The sequence below is a fragment of the Panulirus ornatus genome, chromosome 36, assembly GCF_036320965.1.
Source record: "Panulirus ornatus isolate Po-2019 chromosome 36, ASM3632096v1, whole genome shotgun sequence".
NCBI classification, from domain to species: domain Eukaryota; kingdom Metazoa; phylum Arthropoda; class Malacostraca; order Decapoda; family Palinuridae; genus Panulirus; species Panulirus ornatus.
Genome location: NC_092259.1, coordinates 10475978 through 10503792, shown reverse-complemented (window position 1 = coordinate 10503792; position 27815 = coordinate 10475978). Strand labels below are relative to the sequence as shown.

The following is a 27815-nucleotide window of genomic DNA, read 5'->3' as shown; positions in this document are numbered from 1 at the left end:
GGTTTGGCTGTAGATAAATCATCCCTTCCTGTTTTACTTTCCAAAAGAAGGAACAGAGAAGGTGGCTAAGTGAAGATTTTACCCTCTAAGGCTCTGTCATCTGTCTCTGACGGTACCTTGCTAACATGGGAAAAGGGTGAATATACATGGGGTGGGGATAATAGAGTATAATAAATATAAATAAAGTATACAAAATACAAATAATATTCATTAATATTATTATCATTATTATTATCATCATACTTAATCACTGTTTCCCGTGTCTGTGAGGTAGCGCCAGGAAACAGATAAAGAATGGCCCATCCACTCATATACACATATTATATATACATAAACACCCATACACACACATATACATGCATATACATATCAACATTATCCCTGGGAATAGAGGAGAAAGAATACTTCCCACATATTCCCTGCGTGTCGTAGAAGGCAACTAAAAGGGGAGGGAGAGTAGGGCTGGAAATCATTCCCTCTCATTCAATTTTCCAAAAGAAGGAATAGAGAAAGGGGCCAAGTGAGGATATTCCTCTAAGGCTCAGTCCTCTGTTCTTAACGCTATCTTGCTAATGTGGGAGATGGTTAATATGAAAAAAAAAAAAAAAATCAACATATACACATACACAGACATATACATACAGTCATAGTAGAAAAAGAATCACTATGGCCCTCATGAAAATCTCTGTTTTGTTGGCTTATGTTTTTTGTAATTAGATATACCATTATCAGAGCCAATAAAGAAATGATAATATGCATGTAACATCTCTATGAGCTTCTGTTCGAAGCATAAAGTCTGATAAAAGCCTTGAGAAATACATATCATAAAGCCTAACATGAAATGAATAATCACCAAGGTTATTCAATTTGCTAATGGACAGGGTAGTGAGGGAGGTAAATGTGAGAGGCTTGGAGAGAGGAGTGAGTATGCAGTCTGTGGGGGATGAGACGGCCTGGGAAGTTAGGTTGGTCTGCAACAGGGCTGTGTGATGTCACCATGGCTGTTTAATGTGTTAATGGATGGGGTAGTAAGAGAGGTAAATGCAAGAGTCTTGGAGAGAAGGGTGAGTATTTAGTCTGGTGGGGATGAGGGGACTTGGGAAGTGAGTCAGTTGTTGTTTGCCAATGACACAGCATCGGTGGGAGATTCAAGTAAGAATATGCAAAAGTGGTTGATAGTTTGGGAGAGTTTTTTTAATGGAGAATGTTGACAGTAAAGCAAGGTTATTAGGTTTAGCAGGGAAAAGGGAAAGGTTAGTTGGGGTTTGAGTCTGAATGAAGAAAATAAGAAAGAAGAGGAAATGAGGCCTTTCTTCGTCTGTTCCTGGTGCTACCTAGCTAGTGTGGGAAACAGCAATCAATTATGAAAAGAAAAAAAGAGTACTTACTTCCTGCCCCAGAAGTCCTTTTTATCCTTCTGAGGCTCTTGCTGGCCACATTCACCAGTCAGGAATGCAGGTCATAAGGTTTTATGATATGTGTTCATGTATTTGTTAAGATGGCAGAACAATTACGTAGTAAGTTTTTGGAGCTTTCTTTATGGTAGCTGCATTGTGGGCATGCAGGATCTTGGGATATGTTGAAAAAGTGCTTGCAGTGTTGTAGTAATGGGTTTAGTCCACAGCATAAGCAGGGGAATGTGACTCATGTTTGTCTTGGAAGTGTGGATTCTGATGGGTGTATATGTATATGTCTGGGTTGGAGTTTAAGACTGATCTGGTAAGTCAGGTGTTTAGCACTTGTCAGGTCATTTCAGCATGTTTTGTCAGCGGAATATTTTTGGGGGGTGGGAAATCAGTGACAAGAGGTTATTGAACTGTGGAGCAAAGTTAAGCATTTTGTTTGGTTGGTGGTTGCATAGAATTCAGCGCAAAACATGTTGAGGTGGGACTATATTAGGATGCTTGGTAGCCAGCAATCTTTTTTAGTGCACTATGCTGCATGGTTTGCAGCTTTGTTATACTTGCTTTTGAGAGGGTGAAAGACTGGGTAGGTGAGACATAGTTCAAAGTGAAATGGTAGACCTGTATTCAGAAAATACTGAAAGATTCTTTTTCTTGTCCAAATCTGGTTCCAGGTATTGTTCTAAGGGTATTTACTTGCATGCTGCCTTTGATTCACGTTAATGGTGTGGGTAGTGAATGTCATGTGTGTGTCATAGTGATACTAAGAATGGTTGCATTTTGCTTAGCAAGAGTGAGTGTACATTCAAAGTGACTGAAAGGTGTGAGCTAGATTCATGTCTGTCTGGGATTAAAAGTGATTAAAGATGTCTGAAGAAAGTGGGAGAAGAAGCACTGTCCACATATCTCCAGTTTGTTCCAGAAGACAACTGAGAGGGGCTGGAGGCTGGAAATCTTTCCCTACTATATTACTTTCTAAAAGAAGTGATTGGTTCTCAGTGAATGTAGGTTTGCGGCAGGGGTGTGTGATGTCTCCATGGTTGTTTAATTTGTTTATGGATGGGGTTGTTAGGGAGGTGAATGCAAGAGTTTTGGAAAGAGGGGCAAGTATGAAGTCTGTTGGGGATGAGAGAGCTTGGGAAGTGAGTCAGTTGTTGTTCGCTGATGATACAGCGCTGGTGGCTGATTCATGTGAGAAACTGCAGAAGCTGGTGACTGAGTTTGGTAAAGTGTGTGAAAGAAGAAAGTTAAGAGTAAATGTGAATAAGAGCAAGGTTATTAGGTACAGTAGGGTTGAGGGTCAAGTCAATTGGGAGGTGAGTTTGAATGGAGAAAAACTGGAGGAAGTGAAGTGTTTTAGATATCTGGGAGTGGATCTGGCAGCGGATGGAACCATGGAAGCGGAAGTGGATCATAAGGTGGGGGAGGGGGCGAAAATTCTGGGAGCCTTGAAGAATGTGTGGAAGTCGAGAACATTATCTCGGAAAGCAAAAATGGGTATGTTTGAAGGAATAGTGGTTCCAACAATGTTGTATGGTTGCGAGGCGTGGGCTATGGATAGAGTTGTGCGCAGGAGGATGGATGTGCTGGAAATGAGATGTTTGAGGACAATGTGTGGTGTGAGGTGGTTTGATCGAGTAAGTAACATAAGGGTAAGAGAGATGTGTGGAAATAAAAAGAGTGTGGTTGAGAGAGCAGAAGAGGGTGTTTTGAAATGGTTTGGGCACATGGAGAGAATGAGTGAGGAAAGATTGACCAAGAGGATATATGTGTCGGAGGTGGAGGGAACGAGGAGAAGAGGGAGACCAAATTGGAGGTGGAAAGATGGAGTGAAAAAGATTTTGTGTGATCGGGGCCTGAACATGCAGGAGGGTGAAAGGAGGGCAAGGAATAGAGTGAATTGGAGCGATGTGGTATACCGGGGTTGACGTGCTGTCAGTGGATTGAATCGGGGCATGTGAAGCGTCTGGGGTAAACCATGGAAAGCTGTGTAGGTATGTATATTTTGTGTGTGTGTGGAGTAATGTATATACATGTGTATGGGGGTGGGTTGGGCCATTTCTTTCGTCTGTTTCCTTGCGCTACCTCGCAAACGCGGGAGACAGCGGCAAAAAAAAAAAAAAAAAAAAAAAAAAAGAAGAAGAAGAAACAGAGAAAGGAGCTAAACAAGGATTTTTTCCTCCAAGGCTCATTCATCTTTTCCTATTGCTACCTCATTCAAGCAAAAAAGAGCAAAAACACATGTGAGAAAAGATATACTCACACACAGCAGAGATTAGTGGTTACTGGACTCAGTCTGCTTGTGGTCAAGTTGCAAGTGAAAAGTCATCTTTGGCAGGCTTGTATCATCATCAATGGATGAAACAGGGTACAATCTCATCAAGGAACTTCCCACCCAAAAGAAGTTCATCATATCCCTGCTCCTGATCGAAGTGCAACCTTAGAGCTGTTGGGCCTTTTTCTTTTTTTTTTTTTTACTAATTATCAAAGAATATGACTCTACACAAATCTTAATAATCATAATGTTAACCTTCAAAATCAGAGTGACAAATATCCAAACACTTGATTCCACATATTCAAAAACTTTAAAAAGAGTCATCAAAACAAAATTCAAGGTTTTCTCAAGAACAAAATTTACATAATCTATAGGATAATGATAATGGTAAATCCAAAGTAATGGAAATACCAATAGTTGTTTAGATTAAGAAAGACCACTTCAGTGAATATCATGAATGAGATAAACAGGAACCACAAGGCAAACTCCTTATCTCAATTTAGAGGACCCCTAACAAAGTTGATTCTTAATTGAAATGACTGGAAATTAGCTACGTATATACAAACAATTATGACCACATCAATGGTCTGTGATTATCCATGACATAACATAATCTTGCATACTGAGATTTCTTATGATTTAATGAAGTTATTAAAACGTTGCTCTATTTCTGGATAAAAATATGTAAATAAAATCTCACAAAAGATGCTAGAGCTGCTATGTAACAAGGGCTTGTAAGCCAGTGAAATCATTATAAATACAAATGGGTACTACTGACAGATGAGTTATACAAATCTTTAAAAAGAAGACCTGAATACATAATGTTTAGTTCTGTTACAAGAGGTAAAGCAATTATGGATTTCTCAGAAACAATAATTCCCATGTAACAATGAAATAAAGTAGTGCCATCTAATAAATCTTGTGTCACATTAAGTTTTCAAATGTATAATCTGATCAATCTATATCTAATCATGTATAAAAGCTATTTATATAGTACTGTTACTGACATTCATTTATAAATATCTCATACACAACCCTCTTAAAGTACAGCATATCTTTGTATATCTTATCACATTCAAATTTTAACATAAACTAAAAACACATAATGCTCTTAACACCTCCAGTGCTTGTGGCAACATGTATTCCTCACTCTCGCACAGTACTTATGGGAACATGTTTCCACTTATATTTTGAAGAGCCTAATTGCAACAGTGAGGATGTTTTGATAAAGGGAGACTCCTGTGAGGAGGAGGGAATAACCCAAAGTTGGGAGCTCAATCAAGTGAGAGACATCATGGAGGAAGGTCCTTAGTCATCAACCACAAAGCCCTACCCCTCTACCTATGGTTGTAGTATTGCCATATCCTCCACCACCACCCTCACTTCATGACACCATGGTCCCTCATTTACATAAAAAAGTAAGAAAGTAAAATAAATAAGAAAGTACATAAGCAGACTAAGTAAAAAAAGGATGCAATAAAAAAGTCAGGTGCCAATCATAGCATAAATGTGAGCAACACTGTAAATGCAGCTCATTTCACCATTGCAGTAGCCTGATATTTGTAAAAAATGAGCAGAAATACTACATAGCATATTTCACCACCAAAAGGAAGCACAGAAGTGAGATCATGCTCTTTAAGATCATTGAAATATCCTTTCATTCCAAAAGTAAATGGAAATGTAATTTACTGTATTTCATTTCTACTGGCTATGAATATGCATAAGAAAAGATGTGCCAGCACCAGAGGGGTTAAACCAGAAAATTTCCTAATAACCAATATTTTGAAATTTGCAGTGCTTCATCTTTGGATAAATGTGGTTCAAACAACAGGTTAGGCACTAAATCAACTTAGACATTCAGCTATTCTATAAAAATCATCAGGACTGGGAGTGAAAATTGTAATGGACATCAAAATTCTTTCACACTGCCATTAATGACTTTCTGATATATGTACTTTATGTGGTCTTAGAGATATTTTCATAAATGCTATCTAAAATAAAATTCCCAACATCAAGTTACGACCTTTAAACTGTTAGGTTATATGAAGATTCAATGTTCACAGGAGCACTGGTGCAGGGAAATATCCACAACAAGGGACGACTGCGACCACACACTTCTCTAAGAAGTGCCATCTTGGGGCGGCGTGCACGATATGGACCCTGACGTTTCACCTAGTAAAATGAAAGACTTTCAGAGACACTCATAGAGATGATAAAGTAATGGATATAAAACATAATGTATACTGAAATATTTTAAAACTTTGTGTGTAAAAGTTTTGAAATGTGAAAGTACATGTATATTACTCTTTACTTATCTATTTCCTGTTAAAAGGGTTCCTAACCATAACTGATATATACTTTGCCATCCCCAGAGCTTAATCTCTACTAACACAGCTCAGTTTGGGACTAAATTCATTATAATTCTGCTGATAAGTCAGGCTGTTTGCCCTGGGAGCTCATAAATTTCCTCTACTGTAATTATGGAGTTCAAATTCTAAACATATGTTATTTGTAAAGTCTTCTTTCCATGTCTTTCAATCCCACAGAAAACCATATTACAACATATCTCTTCATTCTGCACTCTAAGATACTTGAGTGATTTCTTATCCTCCCAATACTTTTTGATTTTCGAATAAGCACACTTAGTGAGGGCTGTGGATGTTTTTGCACACTCTGACAATTTCCTGTTACATAAACTGCTGTTCATATGCAACAGTTTTCTATTCTAAAGTGTACAGGTGCTTCAAAAAGGGTCATATTAGTTGTGTCATTCTTGTTTATGAAAATATGAAGGTTTACAGTAAGCTTAACCTGTAATCTGTGCTACTTTTAATTTCTTCACTTCCTTAGGAATAAATGTATTCTGGTACTATTCCTGAAACCACGCTGTTGTTATAAATTTTTTTTTTCTACTGTTCAAGGCAGCCAAAAATGATTCTTAAAAATCTTTTCAACACCCTGAAATTCCAAGATTTATAATATCAATATACGTAGCAAAAAGGGCCCTTTAGAAGGCTCCTAAATCTTCAAAGCTGCATCTAACATTGGACCATGGTAGGACAGGATCGAAACATTTAGGTGAGCAGGTCTACTCATCCAACGACAATTATACAGCTTTGCTGAGGGTGATGTGTCACTTGCAGTATTACCACTTTTAGAAGAAATTCAGGAATACCTATTGAAGAATACCTAAAAATATGGCACAACGTACAGTCAAAAGCAGTAGTACTGCAGAAAAGTATAGTGACCATCAAGGGACTTCACCTGTGCTTGAATGGTTTACAGTATCAGTACTCAAGCCATGCTTATACAATTTGCCTCATATCATAAGCAGCTATGATTAGCATAGGCAAAAAATCCCAGTGATTAAATTACCCACATAATGCAATGGAAGATGGAGGTTGTAAGGTTGACAATGTCAGTACTCAAGCCATATTTGTATGGTTGCCACTTCCTGTTCTTACCTAAATTGGAAATCATGCTTTATCAGTATGTTAAGATACCTTGTCACCTGCATTTAGTAACTTTCCATATATTCTATAAATTCACAGCATGTTCTACAAGACCTCTTTGTCAGCCCTGTCATATGTTTTATCCAGCTCCATATTCTTCTTTCATGTGAATTCGTTTTTCCCACATAAGTGAGGAAGCATCCACAACAGATCCTCATCTGGTTCTTTCCTCTGTACCTTCTTTTGGAAATTTATACAGGACGGGAGGATTTCCAGCCCCCACTTCCACCCGTCTTAGTTGCCTTCTACAACAAGCATGAGATTCGTGGGTAGCATTATCCCTCATATATATGTATGCAACATGAAAAGTCAGTCTCTTTCTCCAAGTATTTCTCACAAAATTCTTCAAACCAAAGCAAAGATGATGTAATGTGGATAATTCTTTCTATGAAAGCCCAAAGCATAAAGTCAGATGCACAGTAAGGATAAGTAGTAATCTTGTCAAATAAGTTTTAGTTTTAAAGCTGAATCTGTAAAGTGGAGAATATGGAAATTTTCGAACAGAACATTTTATTCAAGGGACAAATGTGAAAAAATGAATCAAATCAAGTACCTGCTCAACAGCTGTCTCATCAGTAAGGATTGCTTGCATTTGGTCCCACATTATGGCAATAACAAACAGACCAAACAGAATACTCTCCATACTCAGTATTACAGAATGCAACCTGAAAAAAAATATGCTTAAGTAAAATGTCAATAACAAGTCTTCTTTTTAAAATCATATTTCTGCTACCCTGCATTAAATATGGGGACTAGGATATACTCTACACAAGTACTCACAATCTACACTACTAAAATAGTATCTGACAGTATAATTCATTAACTATGGCATTAACTATGATTTTTTTAAATGACTATAAATGAGCACTAAGTTTTACTCTCTACAGATTCCTCTCAAACCAAATGAGAATTTTGAAATACAAAGAAGAGATTGGATTTTCCCTAAGTTCTCTTCTTTATAGAGAGACAATCACATATACAGCTATATTAAATCATACACATATAAAGGCATTCTATGGCAAAAAGTAGTAGTGTTTATATGCATCTATACAACAAAATTAATGCCAGGGTCAGAAATAGAGATAATCACATAAGCTTCCTTCACAAACTATTCTTACAATTTTGTTTTGTCTATCTAATATAATTAGACATAATGCTGGCATAAGTATAAATTTTCATGTATAGTGGAGGAGTTTTGTGTAGAGAGAAGTGTGAATGAAGTTGTCATTCTTACCTCATGGCTCATTTCAGGAGTGCTCCATAACTGTGAAGAACTGTTTCATCTTCAGCAAAATGGACACATGTGTATGATGTTCAGAGCCAATTGGAAAGCTATATGGCTTTTATCAATCCTTTGCAAATAGAAGAGGGAAAATCAATTTGACAATATTTTCCAGTAGCAAGTTCTGCATTCTGTCCCAAATACATGCGTATATAATACAACAGTACTTTAGCTTGTACTTACAGTCTTCCCTGTTTAACTGAGATGTCTTTGGAGCAGTCTGGGCATGCCTTGATCCAAGAGTAAGCAATGAGACTCATTGCATATATAGACATTAGACCAACAAATATCAAGAATTGCAAGAAATATTTCTGGTTCCATTCTCCAACACAGTTGTTAATCCTGCAACAAAGAGGTTTATGCATATAATTCTATTGATTTAAAAAAAGTCATTTCTTACAATACCACGAGCTCTGTATTTTATTTATCATTCAAAAATACCATTATAGTACCATTCATTCAAATGATACCATCAGCCATACCATGGACAGTGGTGGTCCATTCGACGTATACAACGTTGACAAATACGGCAGTGATGCGCTCGAGGCGGCCTGTACATTTCACATCGAGCACATACTGTCCAGTCATCACTTTTTTCTCCCCCTGCACAAGAAGATGCAAATGCAATGACAAAGATTAGCAAATACATTACTATACACACTTTTTTTTAGTTCTTTTACTTATACAATAATACATAACAATAACACAAATGACTAAAATACATTCAACATGACATATGCTTGGATGAGAGTTACCACAGTAGCCAGTACTACTCACCAGCATGCATGTCTGAGAAATCTAACCGACTCTGGGGAAGAGGTACAATCCCTGGGTCGCTGAAGACTGCTCGAACATGTGCCATAATTGTCATGAAGATGAGGATATTGAATAGTAGTACATGTAATGCACCCCATAAGCTGTCAAATAAATCAAGTAAGTTAGGCACGAAACTATCACTTCATTAAAAGAGCATTTCTACATATTAGTATCTAAATATGTATGTCTCTCATCTTTAGCATTCAATACAGTACTCCATAAAATACTGAAAGAAAATGATGTAAACAACAAATGTTAACCTAATGAAAAAAAATTTCTGAGTATGCTGGGGTAAAAATAAATGACATGGAGATAAATGAGGTTCACGGTCACATGTTTAATGCCACCATCTGCTCAGTGTCTTTACATAAGAAAATAGTTCCTTGGGCATACTTTCACCACTAAAAAGGCACCTTAGAAATAGAAATACAAACATTGCAGTATGTCTCCCTCAGCCCTATCACTCACCATTACATTCATTATGGAGGGGGACACCAACAAACTCATTATCACTACACTCTTGATATGCCTACTTTCACTTCACCCTTGACAAATGCATATTTGCTTCACTCAAGATAAACACAAACATTTTCACTACACTCTCAACACCATCGCCCTGTGACCTAATACTTATGAGTCACGTCAAAGGCCATCTTTACTGCATCCTCAATACCCCTAGCTTTTGATCTGACCCTTACAGGTCAGGCTGAAGACCATCTTCATTACCCTCAGGAAACCACTAGCATTTGTCTTGATCTTTTTGGGTCAGTTCAAAGACTATCCTTATACCACTAATCTTCATTATAACTTGGATATCATTGGCACTTGACCTGATCCATATGGATCAATTCAAAACTATCTTCACCACCCCCTAATTTCATAAAACACTTTTAACATCAAAGCCCTTTGTCCTGAACTTTATGAGTCCGGTCTAAGGCCATCTTCACTAAACCCTCATCTACACAACACTCCTTAAACCAGTGGCCTTTTGTGACGATGCATTTTATCTGATCATTATAATTATTGGTAGCATCTTCACTAAACTAGGGACAGGGAGCTGAATGTATGAGAGAGAAAAAAACAGTAAAAACAAATAAGTTTTCTTATATGAAGGGAAACATAAAACTATGAGAAAGGATAACATGAGGGAAGGTTTTACATAACAGCACTCAGCAACGACAGGATTCTGTAATATACTGAAGTTGTATGGAGTACATCAGCTAGAATGTTATTACTGTAATATGCAACACAAGTTTCATGACTACAAGAATGTTTTATTTCAACAGGTGTTTCTAACAATATTTCAAGACTACAGTAACACTGTGATGTGTAAAGCTGGGAATTGGCAACACTTATGCATCAGAATATACTATTACATCACAAAATCTGTAGAGTCATGAAGAAGCTTTATATGTGGGTGGAGGTATGAAAGAAGATGTGGGTCTCACTAGACAAATAACCTTAGTGTGCAGAGTGATTCAAGCAGGAACCTATATCAAATCAACTACAATGGATATACATTAATGATAAAGTGTACATGGGTAAAGTGAAATGCTGTGTGCACTGCATTCATCCTGGGTTAATGGGAGCAAAGCAGAAATATACTATTCCATCAAATAACAGTTTTTCATATTTTTCTGGGTTATTATTTAAGCCTGAGTACCTATTTCCTCAATAGAGCCCAAGTTAAATAAAGAAATGGTAACAAAGGTAGAATTCTGTCAATCAGTAATCCTCAGAGCCATGCAATGTTCAGATTTTGGATTCTCTTTTAGTTTAAAAATACTTAATTTTTCCATATGTTCACAAATTTTCAGCTCTCTCAACCGTATTCTTATCACCACACCTCTCCCTTACCCAATCATTTCTTAATCACCCCTCCTCATACCATATTAGGCCCTTAAACATTTCATTTCCAACACATTCACCTTCTTCCATGCATTCTCTTCTAAAACTCATGATTTGCATCCATACAACAAATACATCTACTCCAATTATGTCACTCCATATATGAAATTCACTGAAGTTATAAGAATACATGTACAGCTTAAGTTAAATGAAAGAATGCTAAACTACATGTTAAAATTTTGTCCAAACAAAAATTGGTAATTAACTACCTTCCTTTATAAATATTTCTTTTAAAAATGTCTTCATATGACAACCAGTTAAATACTAAAAATGATAAATTTATATCTTTCCAATCAACCAACCAAATTGCTATTAGCTTTGAATATTCAATGATTATGTTTTCAAATGATAATGTACAGTTTAGAAAATACAGTAATAATTATGGAAAATGATTTGGAGTGTTACACAATTATCAAACAGAAACCAATAAGGCGATAGGAACAGGAAAGACTGAGAGAAGTATTACGGAAATGTAAAAGAAGGCGAAACACATTAAAAAAAATCAACAAGACTTATGAATGCCTAAACTAACCTACCTATCTAAAAATCATGATTTCTCTTAATATTCAGTATTCTAGTCAAAACATATCAATAAAACCCATGGCTGAGCACCGTGAAAATGGCGCCATATGCCTACATACAGATGACATAGCAAGTGACCATGAAATACCCAGCAAGAGTCAGAGTTAATTTTCGTACATTTCTAACAATATTTTGGTTACTTGTTAAGGTTTTATAACTCCTGTTGATATTTTACATGTGTATTACCTACTTTTACACTTACCCCATACTTTCCTTGATATACATAACCCTTTATCACCTTGTCTGATATCACTCAATAAATACAATGCTCCAAATCATGTTCTTCAACTGTTACTGTATTCTCTAAACGCTACACATCATCGCAGAAAAATCACTCAGTATTCATTGCAAAAGCAATGCAAACCAGAACTCGTAGATCACTTAATGATATATAAATCTGCTACATTGATACTATAACAACCTGATTCTTTAACAGTGTCAATGTGACTGCAAGTGATACGTTAAAATCCAGTTATTTTTCTCAAAATAAACATGGTGGCCAAGAGTTCAACTTATCAAAAATATTATCATACACATGACCAAACATGCGCTTGCATATGGCCATACTAATGTAATCCTTAACTACCTACTTAGTCATAAATTTAAAAAAAAATAGCTTTTACCCAATAGAGATGGCCGGTAAAACTGCTCATTTCAACTACACAGGGCCAGCTGACGCTAGTAACCTACCTGCTGGACATTGTCTGCAGCACAACCCAGTTGATAATAACATAATCTGCGTAAAATATCGCGACGTATGTGAGAATTAAGCAAGTTATGCCACAAGGGTCTCCCCTAAAGACGGGCATGTTGACATCTTCTCTGACATTTCCTTATGAGGGACCGCTCATATAAACATCAACAAACCATAACAATAAATAATACACATTAAAGTAGAGTAAAGAAAAGTCTACTTAGCAGCAAAAAAGATGTGATGAATCTCTTGGCATAATATTGTTATCTGATAGAAAATAGCTATGAGAAGTGAGTATAATATACAAATGTATATATACTTGTATACTTATAACCTCTCACTCCGACCTCTGAAATGGATGAATGACTTAAATTAGTATAACATATTTACTCAAATGATAAATAGGATCTTATCATATCCAATAATTTGACTGTAAGCACAGTGCAGGAAAGGAAGAACCTAAATCTATATATCTACTCCAATCATTCTGTAGCTGTAAAGTGATAAAAAAAAAGTACAAATGATAATGGTCAGCGTAAGACTGAGTTTATATGACTTATGTGGAACATGTTAACAAAATTACAAAAGGTTTATTAAGATGATCAGTACATGATATAAGCGAAGTAGGATAGGGTACAGGCCTATCCAATGGTATTTTCATTTCCCCCTTTTTAAACATAAACTTGAACCCTTGAAGTCAGATACATGAAAATTGATTTTCTTAGAAGAAATGCCAGTAGCAGAATTATGTAATGCTAATTATTAGAATGTGATCAGCCATTGTAAGTGTGTGTCAGAGAGTAAGGGGCTATGCTTTCCATTCATGAATCATAATACATAATAGGTAGAAAGTAAATGTGACTAAATGAGGCTTTCGTTGTGGTTCAGTTTACTTCATTGCTTTACCATTTAGGTAATACGCCTGGGGTGCCTGATTCTTAAGTGCCTTGGCACAGAAGGAAAATAAAGGCTTGTGACATTCATACATATCGAAATAACGTTCCTATCAACTTAAACTGACAACTTGTAATTATACCTTTAATCATTTTTCTATATGCATTATTGTAATGAAATACAATCGAAATTATAGGTAATCCCGAATGAGTGCGATTTGGGAGAAAAAATAATCACTAAAAATTTAGAGTCAAGTAACCATGTTCCTTTGCAGACGGCTGAATGTTGTCAACTAATTTTGATTTATAAGTAGTATTCATGAAGAAGGATCCTTGTCAGAAACAAGCTTGTGCAATTCAATACTGCTTGCAGAGTAAGTGGGTATGAATGAATTGTATGATTGATATTAGCACTGCAGTTATGGCGAGAGGTGTTATATGAACGGCTAGAGCAGCCGTCCTCAATCAGAAAATTACTCTCATTTTCCTCTTCCCTCTTGGGGGCCACATGCATAGCGAATGAGTGTATGATTATAGAATGATGTGTAAAATTGAAGATGGTGATAAAGATTTTTCGGTTGGTGTGAGTAGCATGACATCGACGGCGGTAATGACCCGGGCAGTTAATAGGGCAGAAAAAAGGGAGAAAATCCATCTTTACGGACAGATAACTAAATCCTTACCAAAATCTTAACACACGTTAGACCTCATGATCTGCTAATTGATCAACCCAGTGCTAACAAGGAAAATTAATGTTGAAAAAACTAACATGTATTTGGTATTTTACATTTTTTTTAAGTATACCCAAAATAGGAAACGTTGGCGAGATTTTTACATTTAATGGTACAGTTTATGGAATGATCTTCAACTGCCATCAAACAGTATTAAACAAAAGATCTTTTTTCAAGAAATGGGCTTGTATCGTCTTTATGGAATCCGTTAATTGCTATTGATCTTAAAGTGTATGTAGCTGATTTCATATTTTACATTGGTGTTAGTACTGTGCTTGGCTCTTTGATATTAGTTTTAGACATTATGGAATAATTTTCTTTGTATCTAAATCAGATGTATATGTTTATTCTCTCTTTGGTACTCTTAACCATGTGTCATCAGTCATTTTGAATGTATTTGGATGACCATATTGGAAGTATACACTTTTTATGCTATCATTCATGATATACATACAGTCCCGGTGGAAAAAAACTGGCATACCTACTTACAGTGTGTTGATGCAACATAGAAAAATTTCAATAAATAAGATAAAACAGGTACTATACCCACCTTAGTACTTCATATGACATTCCTTGGTCTTCTTACAATCCTGAAGGTGCTTGGGAACAGATGCTGCAAGATGCTGAAGGTATGTAGGTTCAAGGAGCTTAGGAATGCTGGATGTATCCCGTCCACACAACTGTGACTTTTTAATCAACCACAAGTTCTTAATAGGGTTAAAAATCAGGTGCGTTACCTGGCCAGTTCTGAATCTATATCACACCACAATATGCAAACCAGGCACGTATTGATTTAGCAGTGTGGCACGGTGCACCATCTTGCATAGAAATATCTCAACCAGTCTTCTCAAAACAGTCAGGCTATTCATCACACAACAGCTCCAGGTATGGATTCTGATTTATAGTTACATTTTGAGGTAATAACACAAGACTTCCAACACCATTATAGCTAATAGCCCCTTAAACCATTAGTGCAGGGGATACACCTCTTGAATTTCATCATGAAGCTGGCTACAAATAGTACATACAGGCACATGACCAAGTAGCACAGGTTTGTCTTCCTTTAACTGTCATGCTAAAATATGTGGATTCTTGTCTACTTGACATTGGTTAATCTTCAGAGTGTGTTGGCAAGTGATACGAGGTCACCCAGGTTGTTTCTTCTAGGTAGGAATGTCAATGCCACCATTGTCAATGAAGTACTTCGTCCATCTTTGCACACTTCGTAGTGCCAATCCATAATTTTTTATATGGTTCGTCTTTACTAGGACTTTACTCAAATTTTAAAATACATCTGATCTGATATATTATTGGACCCCTCTGCAATACTTATAGGGAACAGTTACCAAGAATCCAAATGTCAAGTAGAACTTCTAGCACTGAAGGACTGTTGCAAGAAGTGGAGTAAGGAATCAGGATGTTGCGCAGGAGTTAAAGTAGAAGATAGCAACAGCAGCAGTGAGGCAATCAAGACTTTAGATAAGAATAACAATAATAGTGGCGAGTCACCCAAGACTGGATGAAATTTATTCACCTGCATCTCATGCCCAAGTAAGTTATCTCTTTGGAAATTGCATTTATATTCAATTAAATCAATTTTTTCTTTCAAACTTTATTGGTTTTCTGTTTTCTCATTTCTTATGTATATATTTTGATATATTTGTTTCTAGTTTCCTAATTTTACTTTGTTCATTATCAGCAGAGACATCCATCACTTTTTATGCTTATTTCTTTCTAATGGTATAAGTAGTAAATGACTTATTTTCTCACCTTCAGCACAGCCCTATGAGCATGAGAGAGAAGGAACCTTGGTCAATAAGCTTTATAATCTAATAAAATAAGTTTTTGGGTAAGGTTCTATGGCTTCTGAGAGTCTTTGGGATCCCTGTTTCACAGATTCCAGTTCAAGAGGAGGCATAGAGATGACTTTTCTCTCTCTTGAGTTTGTTTACACTCTGTGCCTATGCCTAGACCTAGTGTTGTAGGTAAATAACATGAATATATTCAGAAATACATGACATTTTATGCTAAAAATCAGTGTGAGGAGATTGGTTGGTGGTTTTGGGAAAGACATTGAAGGATTTGATCCCTTCTTTATGTTGAACTTAGTATCAGTGTACTTTGTTAGCACACACAGGCACAGGTTGGTGGTGAATAATATGAATATATTTAGAAAAATAATTCTACACACCACAAGACAAATGTGTAAGGATGGCTAATATGTATGGGAAGAATACTGAATGTGTTTTTTCTTTGGAAATATTTTAGCTCTTATAAGTTATCAGTTACCAAAGTCCAACACTTCTCTAGTATCACATGAAGGGAAAATTAGGCACAGTTACATTTCTTCCACAAGTGCAAGGTTAAAATCACTGAGTCACTTATTTTTCACATTTCTCATTATTCTTCATAATTTTCCTCTTGGAAGTAACATAAGTCATCCAGTAGTACACTTGTAGATATTTTCTTGGGGAGTGTGGGTATGCATGATGGCTTTGTTCTTGCACTGGTGGTTTTAAGGGTACTGAGAAGAGCAGACTTCTTTCCATGCCCTTGTAACAGTGGAAGATGCTTTGGTAGGCTACTATTGGTGTGATAAGTCAGCTGGGTATATATACAAGTGGGTAAAGTTTGAACATTAATTGATTTTAGCCATTTCCGAAAAAGGATATCGTGTAGTGTTGGCTGTCTTAAAAAATCAAGACAAATTTTTCCATCTTGTGTCTCACTGCAGACCCCATGGTTCCATCTGATGCCAAGTTCACTCCCCTGTACCTGAAGCTCTCCTACAGGATCCTCCTTATGTAAACTCACACTCAGACTTTCTTTTCTCACCCTTGTTACTTTACTTATCTTCACATCAATAGTTCTTCTCATTACACACTCCAAAACTTTCTTGAGCCTTGGAGATTCACTCTAGGATGCATTAACAGTCTTGACATCTGTAAATAATAACTGATTTACCACCTAGTGCCTACACACATACACACACACACACCACCGCCACCTCCAGCATACTGTACACCCACTTCCATTCCACAACCTCCACATTCACTTTCCCCATCATCCCATATATAATGAGGTTAAAATACCATGGTGATTTCACATATCCCTGTCACAATCATACGTCCATTATTAGTTGAAATTATGCTTCTTTTATATGTTTTGACATTTTGAAATAGTAAATTACTTCAAATACCTACAGAAATAATGTCCAAAACTGGGGGACCTCAGTTCAGGAAAAAAGAAGAGTTTATTCCTGGCACCTATAGATCTGGACCAACAGGTTATGTGTCTCAGAGAGTTGTTGAATACAAGTTAAACCCAAGAGATAGAGTAACACCATCATTATCTCCGGGAACGTACCAGGTAGTAATATTATTTTTTATTTTATAGTCATGAAGTTATGGTGTCTGCCAGAGTAGAATTTTAGTTCTAGCTTGTAAAACATAGCCAGCATTGCTAATAAAAAAAATGAATGTGTTTGCTTTTAAAGTTTTGCTTACCATATCAGAAATATTTTACCAGACGAATATTTTCTTCTTATTGCTCCCTGGAGCTTTGTTTTTGAAACTCATGATGCTGATTGTTGCCTTTTTTTGCATCACTTTTAAGGTAAGGTTATCTGTTAATCATCTGTCTGCAGTAGGAAGGCAAAGACAGATTCCTTGGCCTGTAAGTCATATTTAGTCTACCACTGATTCAGTATGGGAACAGAGCTAGAAGGCATCTGTGGAGAATATTTGTGATTCTTCTTGGGACTGGTCCTTAGGGAACATTAACAATGTTTTGTTTGGATTTGGGAGTACTTGGGAAAGTCAGATAGCACAAGAGGTGTTATGCCAGGTAAGAGTAACCTAGATTCCTAAACAGAAAAGATGGAGACAGGGTAGTGAAATAGGAGGCTCTCTTTTAAGTAAAGTTTTTATCGAGGATGTAAGGCATGTGTATGTGTAGGAAGAGAGGAAAGTGATTGGTTTTCCGTGAATGTAGGTTTGCGGCAGGGGTGTGTGATGTCTCCATGGTTGTTTAATTTGTTTATGGATGGGGTTGTTAGGGAGGTGAATGCAAGAGTTTTGGAAAGAGGGGCAAGTATGAAGTCTGTTGGGGATGAGAGAGCTTGGGAAGTGAGTCAGTTGTTGTTCGCTGATGATACAGCGCTGGTGGCTGATTCATGTGAGAAACTGCAGAAGCTGGTGACTGAGTTTGGTAAAGTGTGTGAAAGAAGAAAGTTAAGAGTAAATGTGAATAAGAGCAAGGTTATTAGGTACAGTAGGGTTGAGGGTCAAGTCAATTGGGAGGTAAGTTTGAATGGAGAAAAACTGGAGGAAGTAAAGTGTTTTAGATATCTGGGAGTGGATCTGGCAGCGGATGGAACCATGGAAGCGGAAGTGGATCATAGGGTGGGGGAGGGGGCGAAAATTCTGGGAGCCTTGAAGAATGTGTGGAAGTTGAGAACATTATCTCGGAAAGCAAAAATGGGTATGTTTGAAGGAATAGTGGTTCCAACAATGTTGTATGGTTGCGAGGCGTGGGCTATGGATAGAGTTGTGCGCAGGAGGATGGATGTGCTGGAAATGAGATGTTTGAGGACAATGTGTGGTGTGAGGTGGTTTGATCGAGTAAGTAACGTAAGGGTAAGAGAGATGTGTGGAAATAAAAAGAGCGTGGTTGAGAGAGCAGAAGAGGGTGTTTTGAAATGGTTTGGGCACATGGAGAGAACGAGTGAGGAAAGATTGACCAAGAGGATATATGTGTCGGAGGTGGAGGGACGAGGAGAAGTGGGAGACCAAATTGGAGGTGGAAAGATGGAGTGAAAAAGATTTTGTGTGATCGGGGCCTGAACATGCAGGAGGGGGAAAGGAGGGCAAGGAATAGAGTGAATTGGATCGATGTGGTATACCGGGGTTGACGTGCTGTCAATGGATTGAATCAGGGCATGTGAAGCGTCTGGGGTAAACCATGGAAAGCTGTGTAGGTATGTATATTTGCGTGTGTGGATGTATGTATATACATGTGTATGGGGGTGGGTTGAGCCATTTCTTTCGTCTGTTTCCTTGCGCTACCTCGCAAACGCGGGAGACAGCGACAAAGCAAAAAAAAAAATGTTTGTAAAAGGTTCAGAACATTGATTGGGCCCAAAAATTCAACCATATTCTCCACTGTAGTCTGATGAATGCCCCTTTAAAAGTCTGATGCTTCCATGTAAAAGTTTTCCCATTTTTTTCAGGAACATCACGAGTTGGAAGACAAAGAGAGTGCTGACAGAAGTACATATTTGTCCCATGGAAGACACTGACATGAAATGTAATATTTATGATATTTTTAATTTTCCAAAAGAAGGAACAGAGGGGGGCCAGGTGAGGATATTTCCACAAAGGCCCAGTCCTCTTTTCTTAACGCTACCTCGCTAACGCGGGAAATGGCGAATAGTTTAAAAGAAAAAGAAAGATATATATATATATATATATCCCTGGGGATAGGGGAGAAAGAATACTTCCCACGTATTTCCTGCGTGTCATAGAAGGCGACTAAAAGGGAAGGGAGCGGGTGGCTGGAAATCCTCCCCTCTCATTTTTTTTAATTTTCCAAAAGGAGGAACAGAGAAGGGGGCCAGATGAGGATATTCCCTCAAAGGCCCAGTCCTCTGTTCTTAACGCTACCTCGATGATGCGAGAAGTGGCGAATAGTATGAAAGAAAATAAAAAGAAAGAAATATATATATATATATATATATATATATATATATATATATATATATATTTATATTTTTTTTATTATACTTTGTCGCTGTCTCCCACGTTTGCGAGATAGCGCAAGGAAACAGACGAAAGAAATGGCCCAACCCCCCCCCATACACATGTATATACATACGTCCACAACACGCAAATATAGGGGATAGGGGATTAAGAATACTTCCCACGTATTCCCTGCGTGTCGTAGAAGGCGACTAGAAGGGGAGGGAGCGGGGGGGCTGGAAATCCTCCCCTCTCGTTTTTTTTTTTCATTTTCCAAAAGAAGGAACAGAGGGGGCCAGGTGAGGATATTCCAAAAAAGGCCCAGTCCTCTGTTCTTAACGCTACCTCGCTAACGCGGGAAATGGCGAATAGTTTAAAAGAAAGAAAGAAAAGAATGATAAGATCAAGAACTTTAGTACAGAAGGCATTTGTAAAATAAAACACAAAGATATCACAGATATGTTTGAAGAAAATGCATAAGTGTTAAAGATTTGCAGACTTAAAACCAGTTTGTACCATAATCAAAAAGTGTTATTTAAGGTGAAAGTACAGCTAATGTAATGGTTGAAAAAAGAAAGAGTAAGAGAGGGATATGTGTTGTCTGATTATTTTCATTAATAGTAAAATCATCTGCAAGAAACTTAAGAGTGTGTGGGAATAAAGTTAGGAAGAACACAGTACTCTTTACATGATTTTACATGACAAAGGCAGATGACAGGAGGCCTGATTGGCACACATCTGGGTTGTCTGGTAAAAATAAAGTTTAACTTGATAAGAAAATGGAATTCTGCTCAGTAATTTTTGAGCTATCTCCGATTCCTCACTGCTGCACATTAACCTTCTACTGTCCCCATTACCACTTGTTTATACAATTTTTTTCTTGCATCTTTCTGAGTATACCCGAATTTATAAAAGTAAACGACTTTTGAAGATATTTATAGTCTTAGCATTCACTACGCCTGACGATAACTTATTCCAAATGCTCAACACTTCTACAGGAAATGACACTTTTTCCCCATGTCTGTACTACATCTTTCAGCTTTGAGTTTTATTCCATTTGTTCTGGTAACTATTTTCTTGTATCTTCAAAAGAGTAAGTGTAAGAAAGTGGTAATAATCATCAGAGAAACAGTAACCCATTTGATTTATGAAAAGGCACATTTGCCAAGTTAAGATGTAACATAAGATGACTAGAAGTAAAATGAGTAGACACCTATATACTCTATATAAATATCATAACATCAAATGTAAATTGTAACACCAAAATAAAGAAAATATGGTAGTCCAGATTTTTTTTTTAAAGTGTACAATATATTGGATAACTTAATATAAATATCCAAACAAGACAAAGACTTCATAAGACATTTGCATGGTTCGTGGTTTTATTTGGATATGAAATATGGCCAATTGATGAAAACCTACAACAGAAGCTGAGAGTAGTAGAAATATGGTATTTGAGAAAAAAAATTGATTTTAATGGGTCAGTAGGAAATGAGGTACAGGAAAAGCACCACCATTTTCTTGTAGAGATAATAGAAAAATTTTAAAAATTATCAGAAAAGATTGGGAAAAAATTATTTTGAGTGATGAAATAGAAAGGAAGAGGAAGGCCAGACAGGAAAGTGATAAACCAGATGAAAGAACTGATATTATTAAGCAGCCAGTAGGCGAAAGATGTTCTAAAGGACTATAGTTGCTTACATCTAGAACATGGTATAGTGGTAACAGGAGCAGTAGATTCTTGTGATAGTTGAACTACTAAATATATTTTTCATTATAACATAATCTCCCTCTGTAATGTTATTGGAGTTTTTATTAGTAATCAACAAATAAATCAGTGTTCATTATATGATTTTGTAATACCCGAATTTTATTTCTTTCAGATCGAGAAGCCCAAAAAAATAGGACGTGTGCGGCTCTGGATATTTCGTAATCCTCTTAAATTCCAATTTTTTGTGGTTGGACTTGGACTTTCAGTCTTCTTTAGTAAACCACTCTATGACATATTCATAAAAGGAAGCAAAGAAGGACCTCGACCAAAAATAGATAGGGGTTACAGGTTTTGAAATTAGAATACCTTAATACAATGGATTCGGTGAAAAAAGCACGTAGTCGTCTTCATATGTACCCCAAGTTAGTTGCCAAGTGTGGATCAACAGCAGTGGAATATGCTCGTTGTGTAGCTCTGAAAGAAAATGTTTTGAAAGGTGATTGTACAGCAGAGTTTGAGTCATTCAAGAAGTGCATTGTAGATGCTGCCAAGAAGATGAAAACACGAATCTAAAAAAATTATCTCATGCAATTCATTAATTCAGATGTTTCTCTTATGCAGCACTTTAATTCAGATGTTTCATTTGCTCCTTTTTTCTAAAAACATGATTTTAATGACAGTAATTTGTATTGTGTATGTAGCAGTTAGGTAAATGCTAATTATTTGACATTACAGCTGTACTGCTTGATATGACAAGCAGGTTCTTAAAGTGAATATTATCAACATCGAATAAGAAATCTGTATTGCACATTTATTCATTGTTGTTTTTCACAATGGGTTTGGGTACAAGAGGTTCACGGTTAGGATCAGCTGAGGTAATTCAGGTTCATCTTGTTCTTGGATTTTTTGTTAGACTTATATTTATTGTGTATGGTGAGCATCACGACAGGACAAATACCATCAAATACACAGATGTAGACTATCACGTCTTCACTGATGCCTCGCGTGAAATAGCTGCAGGAGGATCTCCTTTTGATCGACATACTTACCGGTACACACCATTCTTGGCTTGGATGCTTTTACCTAATATATACGTAAATTTCATTTTTGGAAAATTATTCTTTTCCATCTTAGATTGTATTTCTTCAAGACTGATGTATGAGTTACTCATACTTGATGGACAAAGTAAGTTAACTGCACTTAAATGTTCCTTCATGTGGCTCTATAATCCATTGGTGATTGGGGTGTCCACAAGAGGTAGTGCAGAGGCTGTGATGGCGGTTTTGGTGTTACTTACACTTTACATGATGAAGTTACGATTTAACCTTCTTGCTGGATTTTTCTTTGGAATGTCTGTGCACTTTAAACTTTACCCAATTATCTACAGTCTTCCACTCTATTTGTCATTAACAAGTGATTCTTATTGTTGTTCTTGGAGGCAGTTTTTACCTAACTATCCAAAAATAAGGCTAGCTCTTGGTGCATTAATTTCATTTTTTGGCTTGACAGGATTAGGTTTGGCATTGTATGGAGAACAATACATTGAAGAAGCCTTCTTGTATCATCTTTCACGGACAGATACTAGACATAACTTCTCAATTTATTTTTATCTTCTGTATATTGGTGCAGATTTTCATATTCCAGGTTTGAATATTGCCACCTTTGGGCCTCAGATGATTCTACTACTAGCTCTTGGATACAAATTCAGCAACCATGTTGATGTCCCTTTTGCTATGTTTACACAGACTGTTGTATTCGTTACATTCAACAAGGTAATAACATCACAGTATTTCTTGTGGTATCTACTTTTACTTCCTATTATAGTACCAAGGTTGATGGTGACCTGGCAGAAAGCAGTACTCCTGACTGTGCTGTGGGTTGCAGCTCAAGGGTCATGGCTCCTTCCGGCTTATTTATTAGAGTTTCATGCTATCAATGCATTTGTGCCTATTTGGTTAGAAGGTATTGCTTTTTTCTGTTGCAATGTTGGAGTACTGATGGCACTAATCTCAAGCTACTTGACAGTACCCTCTTACCATCGTCATAATTCTCGAAAGAATCGGTAATTCACTTGATTATTGTCCTGCAGTTAATTTGACAGGTGTGAAAAATTTACTTTGGGTTGCTAGATCAAGTCTTCAATAATTTCATATGTGGAGCTGCACAAATGAGGCACAGATATTATAATGCCCTGTATGGAGGTTTATTACTTATTGTCATCAGTAATTCAAACCTTATGTTTAATCTGGTTTTTGCTACTTGACTTTAAATGAAAAAGTTTTACATTTCATAAAAATGAAATCAAAATTTAGTGTGTGCATTATACGATATTGTCATAATTTCCTCAAGTGCTGCAGTGGGTACCTGCAATTCAAGCTTTTCAATGAGTTAGGGTTATGAAGCCAAAGTACTGTATCACTACAGTCTTTTCTAATCACAGCATGTCTCCCTCATATACATTAACAGGTGATCTCTGTTACTGTACCTCTTCTGACCTCCAATCCCATAAAAAGTGAGCTTATTGATCTACATATTTCTGTCCCAGCCCCTGACTTTCTTTAGGCCAACAAAGTATTTTTGATACTCTTGTAACACTGAATTGGTTCTTTATGTCATCAAGGGCATTAGCTTTTGTCCTAAGGGCTGCACACATTTTTTTATCCTTTTCTGAAAGTTGTCATTGCCACTGTATTAGAAACTGTCAATCTATAGAATGTCATTTACTGCTGTAATGAGAATAATTTGAGAATCATAGTGATATAATGTAGTGTTACAAGGCCTTGGATTAATTTACTGATTATGCTATACATACTATGTTACTGCTGTAAAAATACCTTAATTTACAAATATACCATGCAAGAGAAAATTGCTCAAAACATCACAAAGGAAGACAAGGCAAACCAAACTTGGCATACCTGTATTCCTCTCTGCTAGATTTGAGCTAGGCTTGTCTTCATTTGAGCACATTTTTAAATTTGGAAGGGGGGAGATGCTATTTCATGTGTGGTAGGGTGGGAACGGGAATGGATGAAGGCAGCAAGTATGAATATGTACATGTGTATATATATGTATATGTCTGTGAATTTATATGTTGAAATGTATATATATATATATGGGCATGTACGGGCATTTATATATATATATATATATATATATATATATATATATATATATATATATATATATATATATATATATGTATATATATTTTTTTTTTGCTTTGTCGCTGTCTCCCGCATATGCGAGGTAGCGCAAGGAAACAGACGAAAGAAATGGCCCAACCCACCCCATACACACACATATATATATATATATATATATATATATATATATATATATATATATATATATATATATATATATATATTTCGTCTGTTTCCTTGCGCTACCTCGCAAACGCAGGAGACAGCAAAAAAAAAAAATATATATATATATATGTGTGTGTGTGTGTGTGTGTGTGTGTGTATGTATGTATGTATATGTGGATGCGTGGGCACTTTATGTGCATGCATGTGCATGCGGTTGTTCCAGGCCATTCCCTTGTCTCCCGTGTCAACGAGGCAGCGCAAGGAAACAGACGAAAGAATGGCCTAACCCACCCAATCACACATGCATATACATAAACACCCACATGCACACTTATACAAACCTACACATTTCAACATATACATACATACACACATATACATATATACACATGCACATATTCATTCATGCTGCCTTCATCCATTCCCACCACATATGAAATGACACCATCCCCTCCCCTGTGTGTGCACGAGGTAGTGCTAGACAAACTACAATGGATGAATGGACAATGAATCATGAGTTATCAGGACAGTATTGTAGATATATTTGGGTAAAGTGATTGATCCACATGACTTGGTTTTCTTTTTTTTTTTTTCAATTGAGATTATGAGAAGATGATTATTAACTTTATACATTTTTGAAAACTTTTTCAAATTATACTGTTTGTCAAAACCTTATTAGTATTTCAAACAGCATCTCTTGATAAGATGCATGTTCATTGTAATTATTGCAAGGGTGATTTTGAAATATTCTAAGCTAAGGCATTGTAAATAAATACTTTATGTGTGAGCTTCTAACTGAGTTTGTGTTGATAATAACCTCAAGATGACCTTTTATGTTAACCTTGGACAGCATCGATGTACAGTGGTATGTGAAGATTCTTATTAAGCTCTGCATCAAATGCAAGCATTGACACATTGTATGTGGACAGGTATTTATGATGTATGAAGTACTTTGTGCTTCCTTCAAAAACACATGGTAATCATTACTCTAGAAATGACAGTAAATGAACTTAAGGGGGTGGTGGTTAACATCTGAAGAGGCCATTTCTTCAATGTGTTGAAATCGTGTAGGATGAGAAATTAATTGTGAGTTTAGTGCCTTTTAGAAGATAATGACTTACTTCCCCAAAAAAGAGAGAAAGAAATAAAGGAGATAAACTTATTTCTGTATAGACAGAGCATGCTGAAGATACTGCTTTTGGGTTAGTAGCCTCCACAGTGCAATATAACTGCACAATGACCCTTACAGTAGACAAGAGCATTAGGTAGTAGTAGTAGTAGCAGATAGGAACATTAGTTGGGTGCAATAGGTTAGAACATTGGGTAGAAATCTCTGAAAACGTTGTGTTAGAGTTGCCCTCAGCCAGTGGCATGTAAAGGATGAGGCACTAAAACTTAAATAGTGGCACTGGAATGATGGGTCAACATGCTGTCAGTGGACTGACCCAGGTCATGTGAAGCATCTGGGATAAACCATGGAAAGGTTAGTGGGGGGGCCTGGTTTGGGATAGGACCCTAGCTGTGGTTTCAGTGCATCTCTATTAACTCCTGTATATATACATATTTATTTATTTATTATACTTTGACGCTGTCTCCCGCATTTGCGAGGTAGCGCAAGCAAATAGACGAAAGAATGGCCCAACCCTCCCACATACACATGTATATACATAAACGCCCTCACACGCACATATACATACCTATACATTTCAACGTGTACATACATATATATACACATGCACATATTCATACATGCTGCCTTCATCCATTCCTGCCACCACCCCACCACACATGAAATAACACCCCTCTACCCCGTGTGTGCGCGAGGTAGCACCAAGAAACAACAACAAAGGCCACATTGGCCACAAAGCCTTTACACATGACAGCTAGAGACAGTGTGGCCTTTGTGGCCAGTGGCCACAAAGGCCACACTGTCTCTAGCTGTCATGTGTAATGGACTGAAACCACAGCTCCTTTTCCACATTCAGGCCCATAAAAACTTTCAATGGTTTACCCCAGATGCTTCACATGCCCTGGTTCAATCCATTGACAGCGCGTCGACCCCAGTATACCACATTGTTCCAATTCACTCTATTCCTTGCACACCTTTCACCCTCCTGTATGTTCAAGCCCCGATCGCTCAAAATCTTTTTCACTCCATCCTTCCACCTCCAATTTGGTCTCCCGCTTCTCCTTGTTCCCTACACCTCTGACACATATATTCTCTTTGTCATACTTTCCTCACTCATTTCATTTTCAACGCATCCACCCTCCTCAATACAACCTGATCTATAGCCCATGCCTCACAACCATATAATATTGTTGGAACTACTATTCCTTTAAACATACCCATTTTTGCTCCGAGATAACATTCTCACCTTCCACACATTCTTCATCACTCCCAGAGCCTTTGTCCCCTCCCCACCCTGTGACAACACCGCTTCCATGATTCCATCCACTGCTAAGTGCACTCCCAGATATCTAAAACACTTCATTTCCTCCAATTTTTCTCCATTCAAACTTACATCCCAATGAAGTTGTCCCTCAACCTTACTGAACCTAATAACCTTTCTCTTATTCACATTTACTCTCAACTTTCTCCTATCACACACTTTTCCAAAGTCAGTCACCATCTTCTGCAGTTTCTCACTTGAATCAGCCACCAGAGCTGTATCAGTGTCAAACAACAACTGACTCACTTCCCAGGCCCTCTCATCCCTACAGACTAAACACTCACCCCTCTCTCCAAAATTCTTGCATTTACCTCCCTAAACACCCCATCCATAATCAAATCAAACAACCATGGGAACATCACACACCCCTGCCGCAAAACAACATTCACCGGGAACCAATCACTCTCCTCTCTTCCTACTCGTACACATGCCTTACATCGTTGGTTAAAAACCTTTCACTGCTTCTAGGAACTTACCTCCCACACCATATACTCTTAAAACTTTCCACAAAG

General features: G+C 37.1%; 2 protein-coding genes and 1 long non-coding RNA gene across 3 annotated transcripts; 2 read left to right on the top strand and 1 right to left on the bottom strand.

Annotated features, from left to right (window-relative positions):
- Window positions 1-3859: 3859 nt before the first annotated feature.
- Window positions 3860-12609, bottom strand: Dnz1 (DNZDHHC/NEW1 zinc finger protein 11). Its single transcript, XM_071683378.1, has 6 exons — window positions 12469-12609; window positions 9250-9389; window positions 8955-9075; window positions 8656-8814; window positions 7744-7855; window positions 3860-5850 (listed from the first exon to the last, which is right to left on the bottom strand). The coding sequence occupies exons 1-6, from the start codon at window positions 12585-12587 to the stop codon at window positions 5704-5706; spliced, it is 798 nt and encodes a 265-aa protein (XP_071539479.1). The 5' UTR covers window positions 12588-12609; the 3' UTR covers window positions 3860-5703.
- Window positions 12610-13403: 794 nt separating this feature from the next.
- Window positions 13404-15647, top strand: LOC139760342 (uncharacterized). Its single transcript, XR_011715315.1, has 2 exons — window positions 13404-13498; window positions 15432-15647. It is a non-coding gene; the product is annotated as an uncharacterized lncRNA (long non-coding RNA).
- A 6483-nt stretch (window positions 15648-22130) lies between these two features.
- Window positions 22131-25648, top strand: PIG-M (Phosphatidylinositol glycan anchor biosynthesis class M). The gene has a single exon (XM_071683377.1). The coding sequence runs from the start codon at window positions 22379-22381 to the stop codon at window positions 23609-23611; it is 1233 nt and encodes a 410-aa protein (XP_071539478.1). The 5' UTR covers window positions 22131-22378; the 3' UTR covers window positions 23612-25648.
- Window positions 25649-27815: the final 2167 nt, after the last annotated feature.